General features: G+C 39.3%; 2 protein-coding genes across 5 annotated transcripts in view; one reads left to right on the forward strand and one right to left on the reverse strand.

The window, feature by feature from the left end:
• The window catches only part of FAIM (Fas apoptotic inhibitory molecule), a 17917-nt gene extending 12000 nt beyond the window's left edge, over nucleotides 1–5917 (forward strand). For all 3 annotated transcript variants that reach the window (XM_019522544.1, XM_019522543.1, XM_019522542.1), the window contains exons 3-5: nucleotides 1355–1583; nucleotides 2953–3002; nucleotides 5314–5917. In XM_019522544.1, the coding sequence (XP_019378089.1) occupies nucleotides 1355–1583; nucleotides 2953–3002; nucleotides 5314–5463 (429 nt within the window). In that variant the 3' untranslated portion in view covers nucleotides 5464–5917. The remainder of the gene's footprint in view (nucleotides 1–1354; nucleotides 1584–2952; nucleotides 3003–5313) is intronic.
• A 1822-nt stretch (nucleotides 5918–7739) lies between these two features.
• The window catches only part of PARP9 (poly(ADP-ribose) polymerase family member 9), a 31385-nt gene continuing 29992 nt past the window's right edge, over nucleotides 7740–9132 (reverse strand). For both annotated transcript variants that reach the window (XM_019522545.1, XM_019522546.1), the window contains exon 10: nucleotides 7740–8688. In XM_019522545.1, coding sequence (XP_019378090.1) covers nucleotides 8276–8688 — 413 coding nt within the window. In that variant the 3' untranslated portion in view covers nucleotides 7740–8275. The remainder of the gene's footprint in view (nucleotides 8689–9132) is intronic.

Below are 9132 nucleotides of genomic sequence, written 5' to 3' on the forward strand. Positions count from 1 at the left end.
GGCAGGGTGGCAGACAGTAATCCTTCTTTGGGGATCTGTACCAGCAAGAAGGTGGGACCATTCGGGATATGGGTTGGGGGGGCAGCACAGTGTGGGGTGCAGTTGAGGGCAACAGAGTATGGGGGTGAGTAGAGGACCCCTGAGAGAGAGAGTACCACTGTATAAAACCAGTGCTGCAGTCAAATATTTGCCCACCCAATATTTTTTTTCTTTCTACTAAGCTGCAAACTTTTTACTGATAACCAAACTTTTTTAATATTGTTGGTGTTAAACCCAAAATGCGAACCTCCCATTTGTCCAGTGCCTTGCAGTAGGGTTACATTTGCGTTTTGTCAGTAAAATAGTTTGGTTTTCAGTAACAAGTTTACGGCTTGTCAGTAAAAAAATTAAAAAATTGTCTTGGGTTGGCAACCCAGCACAGGTGAAAACAAAAGTTTGTTGAGATCATATTTAGCAGTTTTATGCGTTTGATTAGATCTGGTTTTTAACTAAAATGTGGCTTAAATAGGGAATAGAAATAGGTATATTAATATTAATTAGAGTAGAATGTATTAAAAACATGTTTATATTTTTAGCCTTATTTAGTAAAAGCTTTTGCTATTTAGATGGGCACTATAGTATAACAATCTGGGTCCACCTCAGAATTTTCACTCTTCCATCTTGAATCATACATGGTTCTTGTTGAATTGCCCACTTGCCCATATACCTGATTAGTGCTTTTTGAAAATTAGTTTCTAAAATGTAGGTAAGAAGTCCTTTTACCATGACAGGCTGACCACTTCTTAGAGGCTTTTTTGACAACTTGAGGATATAGGAGATTTATTTAATAAGTCTGATAGTTTTGGGGTTAATGAACATTTTTATAAATAATAATTTGCTTGATATGATTTATCTGTACTGTTTTGTCATTTGCATTTTCTTTGTACTTCATTATTAAATTTGTTTATTTTTTACATTTTGTTTGTGAGCTTTTTATTTTGGTGGGACTGACTCTTTGACCCTGTCATGGTACCCAAAATACCTCTGGGGGGCTCAGCAGCAGCTAAACATAATAATAAGCAGAAGGAAGGCTTTTTACATTTGTAACATAAAGTTGATCAAATGTAAAATTATTTTCCTGTTAAATAAGCAGTACATTGCAATAAAGACATGTATAATGTTTGTAAATGGATTTGATATCTGTGAACAAAAGCACTGTATCAATACAAAGTATTATTTTTTTCAATTAATTACATTTTTCAAGTTCTGGGCCCACAGTCAAATTCTGGCTCAATGTGTTAGCCTCCTTCCTGACACTGAAATTAAAATGTTCAGGGTTTTTTTAACCATATTTTTCTCTTTTCTTATTCCTCAGGAAGAAATAAGAAAAGAATGGATGTTCAAATTAGTAGGTAAAGAAACATTTACTGTAGGAGCAGCAAAAGCAAAGGCAACCATTAACATTGATGCAGTGAGTGGCTTTGCCTATGAGTACACCTTGGAGATCGATGGCAAAAGCCTCAAGAAGTATATGGAGAATAGGTCAAAAACAACAAATACCTGGGTATTAAGCTTGGATGGTATCGACTGTAGAGTTGTTTTAGGTAAGTATTGAATCGGTCCATATTACTGGCTTTATATAGTCTTATGTACATTTTATAAGTGTTTTTGCATTAACGGAAAGGATAGTCTAGTGGCTAACCTTGCCTTTGGCAGATCTGGGTTTGAGTCCCCAGTATATCAGACTTCCTCTTCAGCCTTGGCCACGTTCTTTTGTACTGAGATTTCTTGGCATTTTTGAAAAATCCCTGTTTGTTTAACTTTACAAATCTGGCTATTAGTATTTCTGTGCCCTGGCTCCCTGCCAGTAAAATGGAGTTGATATCACTTCCCTATGTACAAGAATATTGTGAGAAAACAGATTGGGAGGCACTTGGATACCATGGTGAAAGGAACCAGAGAAGGTGCTTTGGTGGTACCCTTCACCTAAAGGGTGCTAGTTATAGAAATGCAGCTTATTTTAAACTACCTAAAATTTTAAGCTGCACCTATCATTGGAGTATGTTAATACCTGCTTGTTAGCTAGTTAGTTTGGCCTTAAGATTCATTAGTCAGCGTGCAGGAACTCTTAACCAAAGGTGATGACTGTTGTTCTAAGTTTGCCTGTTTTTCAAAATAACTGTTTAGTAAATACTGTGTTTTCCCAAGGTCAAATTGTGCCTTTTCATGAGATTTTAAATTAGCATGTGCCTTAATGTCAGAAACTGCACCAGGCTTGAATAGGATGGGAATAGAGAAGAATCTGAGTAAGGGGTCATCTTAATCCCATATCTAGTCCTTTGTTATTTAAACAGCATAAATAAGACTAGCAAGATTTGGCCCAGTGTCATTAGTACTCCTAGAGAAGGCCAGTCTCAATGTGAATCCTATAATGGAAGCACCTGGGAGGTGGTGTTGGGTAGGAAGATCATAACCATGCTTTACAACAAACAACAATTGCAAATTACTGCTTTTTTAATACCTCTGTTTTCTAATAGACATGGTGCATTTTTTCCAGATGATTTAAGAGTCTGAAAAGTGAGGGTATTGAATGAAGCTACTTTTGAGTTGGGTAACAATCTGAATTTTGGAACGTGTTACTTTATTTAATGACCAGCAAGTGAAGAAAAAATTTAAACAATTCAACAGAAATATTTTCCTTCAGAATACATCAGATAGTATTCAGATTAAGCCAGATCTTATAGCCAAAGGTCATAGACGAGCAAAAATATGGCTTTATTCTACAACGTGGCTTGACCCTGATGGTGGTAAACCTACACCCTCTTTTTATGAAGAGTAATTTTGTAATCCAGGCATTATAATTGATCTGGATCATTTCTGAGTTATAATTAAATGATGGCAAAACATTTGGGATTTTCTTGCTGTTTTATAAAGAAGCATATCATTCTTGTTCTCTTTCTCCCATTTTTACAGAGAAGGACACTATGGATGTCTGGTGCAACGGTAAAAAAATGGAAACAGTGGTGTGTGGTAACTTTAAAGGCATTCATTTTAGATGCGTATTCTGGTTTATCAGTTGAAACGGACATTTCTCACAGTTAGAACACTAAAATACATATGGTCTAGGACAAATAGTTTCCTGATAAAGCGGCTTCTGTTTTCTAAAGGTGAAATACGTAATTCAGACAGTGTGAGATGAAGTTACCTGTTCACTGTTTTTTTATTGAAGTGTTTTGTAGAGGAAGAGTTGGGGACACAGACGAAATGGTCCAGGGTCTGATATGGATCATAGAGCCTACTGATTTCAGTCTTCCTGGATTAGCAGTAACTGATTGTTAAGTAAGGCATGAGGTTCAATATAACACAGATCAGGGGTAGGCAATTTTGGGGGCTAGAGGGCCACTTAAGGAGTTTTGGCAAGTTGTTGAAGGCCATGCGGTGCGGTACTGACTGAGCCTCCTGTCACAGCTGTTTACACCACCTGGTGCTTGGGGGTAGGGGGGGTGTGCCAATTGATCCTGTTCAGCCCTGGCCCCTTTTGTCCTGCACCCAACACTGGGGGCACTGGACAGAGAGGACAGGTGGATATCTATGGAGACTGGCCTGGGACCACTGCATGCAGGATGGATGGGATGGGGCTGTGGGCAGGCAGGGAGCAGGATGGGTGGCCAGGGTTAGGATCGCAGGGAGGTGACAGTGCGGGGCTAGGGCCCGGGGCAGAGCCGCAATCCACTCCCCACACATCCCTGCTACGGATGCCAGTTTAGTCTCAGCTCATTTTACAGGAGCTGAGTGGTGCGGGGAGGGAAGGATCAGCTGCGCAGGGCTGAGTATGTGGTTTGTCTCCTTACAGAGAGGCTGGGTAATAGGCAAGGGAGGAGTGGTCAGGAAGGGAGATCCTGAGCTGCAGTACTCTAGGTGAGAATCACTAAACTGTTAAGGCAGGACTTTCTTCATCAGCGATCTGGATGATGGGGTGGAAAGTAACCTGTTTAAATTCGCTGATGACACCAAAATTTGGGGGGAGGTGAGCACGCTAGCAGGGAGGGAGAGATTGCAGAGGGATCTGGATAGGTTACAGGGGTGGGCTAACAGGAACAGGATGCGTTTTAATACGGACAAGTGCAGGGTGCTGCACTTGGGCAGTAGGAACCAGCAGCACACTTACACAATGGGGAACTCCTTACTCGAGAGCACGGAGGCAGAAAGGGATCTTGGAGTCATTATTGACTCCAAGATGAACATGGGCCGACAATGCGAGGTCATGGTTGGCAGGGCTAACCGGACCTTGTCGTGCATCCACAGGTGCATCTCGAGTAGAGCCAAGGAGGTGATCCTCCCCCTCTACGCGACGCTGGTCAGGCCACAGCTGGAGTATTGTGTCCAGTTCTGTGCGCCCCATTTCAAGAGGGATGTGGACAACATGGAGAGGGTCCAGAGGAGGGCCACCCGCATGATCCGGGGACAACAGGGCAGACCCTACAGTGAGAGACTGCGGGACCTGAACCTATTCAGCCTCCACAAGAGAAGGCTGAGGGGGGACCTGGTGACCGTCTATAGACTCACTAGGGGGGACCAGAAGGGTTTGGGGGAGACGCTGTTTCCCCTAGCGCCCGCTGGCATAACAAGGAGCAATGGGCACAAGTTGATGGAGAGGAGGTATAGATTGGACATCCGCAAAAACTACTTCACAGTTAGGGCGGCTAGGAGCTGGAACCAACTTCCAAGGGAAGTGGTGCTGGCCCCTACCCTGGGGGTCTTTAAGAAGAGGCTGGATGCCTACCTGGCTGGACTCATTTGAGTCCCGTTTCTCTTTTTGGGGTTTTTTGTTGTTCTCCTGCCCTGGCGGGGGGTCGGGCTAGAAGATCTACTATGTCCCTTCCGAACCTTAATCTATGAATCTATGAAAAAGCTGCGGGTCCTTTTCCAGGTCCTCAGAATTGACTTTATGTTCAGAATTAGCCATGATGTAAACCAGTGCAACCTCACAGATTTCAGTTGGTACACTAAGGCTGAACTAGGCACACAAGTTTTTAATTGCAGTGAACATGTCAGTGATACTGCTCATTTAAATCCTTGACCAGATTTCAATTTGACTGTTTAAAAAAAAAAATCTGCATGCTCAGCATTCCTGGCGAAGCAAACCGTAGTTGGGAAGTTTTAGGTTTATACTTACCACTTGTCTCAGCTTTTCAGCTACCAAGTACATCATGTGAGGTTTCTGCCTGTTAGACCTGTGTGTGTTCAGTGCTTCTGAAAATCAGGCTATTATGCAGCATTTTGTTAATAAACATACTAGTGCTTTTCTGTGACATGCTGTCTCCTTTATCCCAGGGTGAATTTGTAGAAGATGGAACAGAAACTCACTTCAGCGTTGGTGATCATGATTGTTGCATTAAGGCTGTTAGTAGTGGAAAGCGAAGGGAAGGAATCATTCATACTCTTATTGTGGATGACAGAGAAATTCCAGAGGCTGTGGAGTAGCCTCTCTTTAATCCGGCTGTGTTAGAAATAAAGATCAGGGATTTTCAATTACTGTGGTAATTATTTTAATACGTACTACTTGGTACATTTAGTTTGTGCTGTTTTTATTTTCTAATTAGTGTATATGAAATTATATTCTCCAAGGACCAGATGAGCTGTCTGATTATATACAACCTCATACATTGCCAGTTTTTTTGTAAATTGTATAAATATATAACACTAAAGGGAAGACGGCAAAGTGGACTGAAATCAATTGTTTACAAGGGACACTTTGCTACAACAAAATGTGAAATAAATAAGTAGCAAGATTTGACTTTTTGTCTTGGTTTTGCTTTTAAACTTTGAATGTGTTTTGAGGTTCTTGATAAAGCTGCTTTGCACAGTCTTTAAACAGCTGGTATATGTAGCAATGGACCATTACATTTTCTCATTGAAAACAGTTTCTTCTAACATACACATTTTGAATGCTTGTTTTAAAATTCTTGGTAGGAGAATGAAGAATAGCTATATATAATGTCTATATGCGTATAAAAAATTTGGATATACATATATATGTAATTACATGGAAATATATACTGTTATTTCAGGATACTCTTAAGAATAAGGGTATATAGGAGTCTACTGTGCAGGGTAAGGAAAGATAAACATCTCAGTAGTTTGAAATATGTTGTAACGTGTAAGATTTTTCTTCATCAAGTAACTATTTACTTTGTAAAAAGTAAACCTAAGTTTGCAAGATAATTTTATAATATGAAACACTTGGATAAGTAATAAGAAAGCCAACAGTTAGCTAATAACACTTTGAAACTAGAACTGCCTGTTTTCATGGTGGTATATGGAAAAAAGGAAATACATGTAAAATTAGCAGAAATGAGGGAAGTGAATTTATCAAATGGAAAGACTGAGAAAAGTGGAAATATATATTTTCAAGTTTCCAGGAAAGAGTTTAAAACTTAATTTAGATATTTAAATAATCTGTATGCCTAGAGCATTACAGATAAGTGCTATGAATTCAGTTATATAATGCATCTAAAATTAACTGTGGGATACAGTGAGCTTTAATAAACATTGATGCATCTTGCGTGTTAGCATTGCAACAGTATTTTGAAGCTTAACACTGTGCTCTACTTACAGCTGAGATGCCTTTTAAAAATCACCCCATTTGCTGTATTAAGTCAGTGGCTCTCAATGTTTTGAAATTCATGACAGCCCCTGTTAGACTCAAAGCATGCCTTGGAAAATGCCAGCTCTTTACCTTTTGCTGTATTCTTGACTATGACAAAATATTAGAGTAATTCTTCAGTTGGAAAAAAAACTCAGACCACAACAGGTCCGAATGGTTTTAACCTGTGGATTCCTGTTTGAAACATCTGAGTTTATCTTGTGAATCGTGTAGGTGTTTCTACACCTAACGGTGCTAAAATTGAACAGCACCCTTCAAAGGATCTCGTGACACCCCAGTATGCATCGGCACCCTGGTTGATAATTACTGCGTTAAATGGTATCTAAATACAAAAACCTTTTTGTCCGTAGCTCCTTGTTTCTTTTCAGTCTGGAAGTGGAAATTAAATGGAAAGGTAAACTATTTGATTGCCTGTTTCTTGATTATCTGTCATGTGAGTTGGTTTTACATTAACACTACAGTTAAGCACATGTATACTGTTTAATAATAACTGATCAAGGGAAAGACATTTGGTCAACTGCTTTCGGTCTCACCAGTGCTTGCCAGGCAGTGGGGGTTGTCCTAGTATAAATGCAAGTACATAAATTAATGTGTTGAAAGCTCATCTTTATAATCAAAATTATTCATGTAAAGCAGTGCTTGAAATTGAACTTGGCCCTGTGGCCCAAAGTTGAAGACTAGAAGGCAGATCCCATCCTGGGAACTAGTTTCAAATATTTGCACCTGTAGCTCCAGCTGCAATCCAGGTCCATTGTAAAATGGACAAGGAGAGACTTTATATTATTATTACTTTAAAGTGTATAGCATTTCAGTCTTTCTGTAAAATGAGTGCAAATTAAAGTTCTGGGACCCTCCATAAAGTAATAGTATAACCTGACAAACCTATCTGTGATCCCTTGGTGAATGTAAGTCCTAGCCTGGAAAACTCATATTTAATTCCCACCCCCCAAAATACACACACACACACCTCCCCATAAACTGTTTCAAAGGCAGCCATGTTGAACACTGTCTTGGTTGGTAAGGGAGGCTTGAATATTGTCACTCAGCAGTGTTTAATGCCCTGTTGAGAGAAGAAATCAGAACATGGCAACAAGTTGGTTTATTTCTGGCCAGTTTATTTTACTTCAATAAGACCGCAACAAAACTAGCTACTAAATCTGCAATAAAAATCATTTGGCAATCATTAGAAGCTATGAAACATTACTTCTCAACTGATTAATGTGGATCCTGTAGGTATAATGGTATTTACGACAGGTATTCCAGCTAAATTCAAAATACAACAATCAAATTAACAATGTAAATAAATGTTTAAGTAAAAGCACTGTAATTCTTTTGCAGTGTTATTTTGTGTTGATAAGGCATTGCTTCAGTTATAGAAAAAACATAATTTCCGTGACTAAACATGAATTCAAACTCGACTAAGGTTTCTATTTTTAAAATGCACAGTGTTGGATACATATTGAAAAATAAAACTTCTGTGCTATTTTAACCAATAAGAGAATTAGAAACTGTATTCAGGACCCTACTCCAATGTAAAGTTGTATGTAGTTATAATTGTATACAAATGTGGATATTTCAGCCAGTACTGGCCTAGAAGGCACTATTTCTGCAGTACTGTTGGTTATACTATTACTTTGTTTTGGGAGAGCCTCTGTGCTCATGGTTCGGTGGTATTCTAGTACCCGAGAATTCTGAAACATTCCGACCTGCCATTTTGCTACTGTTCCAAGAAGATCCTGGACCATCAGTTTGAATCTGGTGACAAATGAGCAAATATTTTGGAAGAGCCTGTTTGCTGTTAAAAATTACAAAGGTAGTGGGGTCTTGGGCATCATCTACTACACTGTCAATTTTGCATGTACTTTTACTATCTACTTTGAAGTCTGGTGGCACAATGTAAGATTGCCCACCTCTGGTATAAAAGCCTGTTATTACTTCTGCCTCAAATACACAGATAAGATGGTCCTTGTCACATTGCTCATTATCCTCTATTAGGTTTCTGGGGCTCTTTTTAAAGTAGACACCAGATCCATATGCTTGTTCTGAAAGAAAAAAGGGAAAAAAGTTATTTTAGAATGACAGATTCTTCATGGTTCCAGCAATGACGACTTGAATTCTTGATCCCAGGTTGCGTTTTCTGCTGCCTTTCACGTTGTTCTATTTCTGCAAGTAATAAAGCTGGGGAGAAGAACTAATGTCTCCTGATGCTTTACACCAATCTTAAATTAGATGTCTATATTCTGCCCTCGGATACTTGCACACAACTCCTCCTGTCTTAAAGGGAAATTGAGAAATCTTGTTATCAGAGGGAAGAATCTGTGTCATAACGTTTAACGGGTATCAGTGGACAGTATAGTAAACTATAAAAATCTCAGGATTGTGAATCTGAATCCTTTCTTTTGAAATTTTACTTTGTTTTAAGAGAATGTTAGCTCTAGTTCTCCCATTTTCACACGAAGTATATCTTAGTAACAGGTTAGGGCATG

The sequence above is a fragment of the Gavialis gangeticus genome, unplaced genomic scaffold (genome assembly GCF_001723915.1).
Source record: "Gavialis gangeticus isolate Ggan-Ray unplaced genomic scaffold, GavGan_comp1, whole genome shotgun sequence".
NCBI lineage: Eukaryota > Metazoa > Chordata > Crocodylia > Gavialidae > Gavialis > Gavialis gangeticus.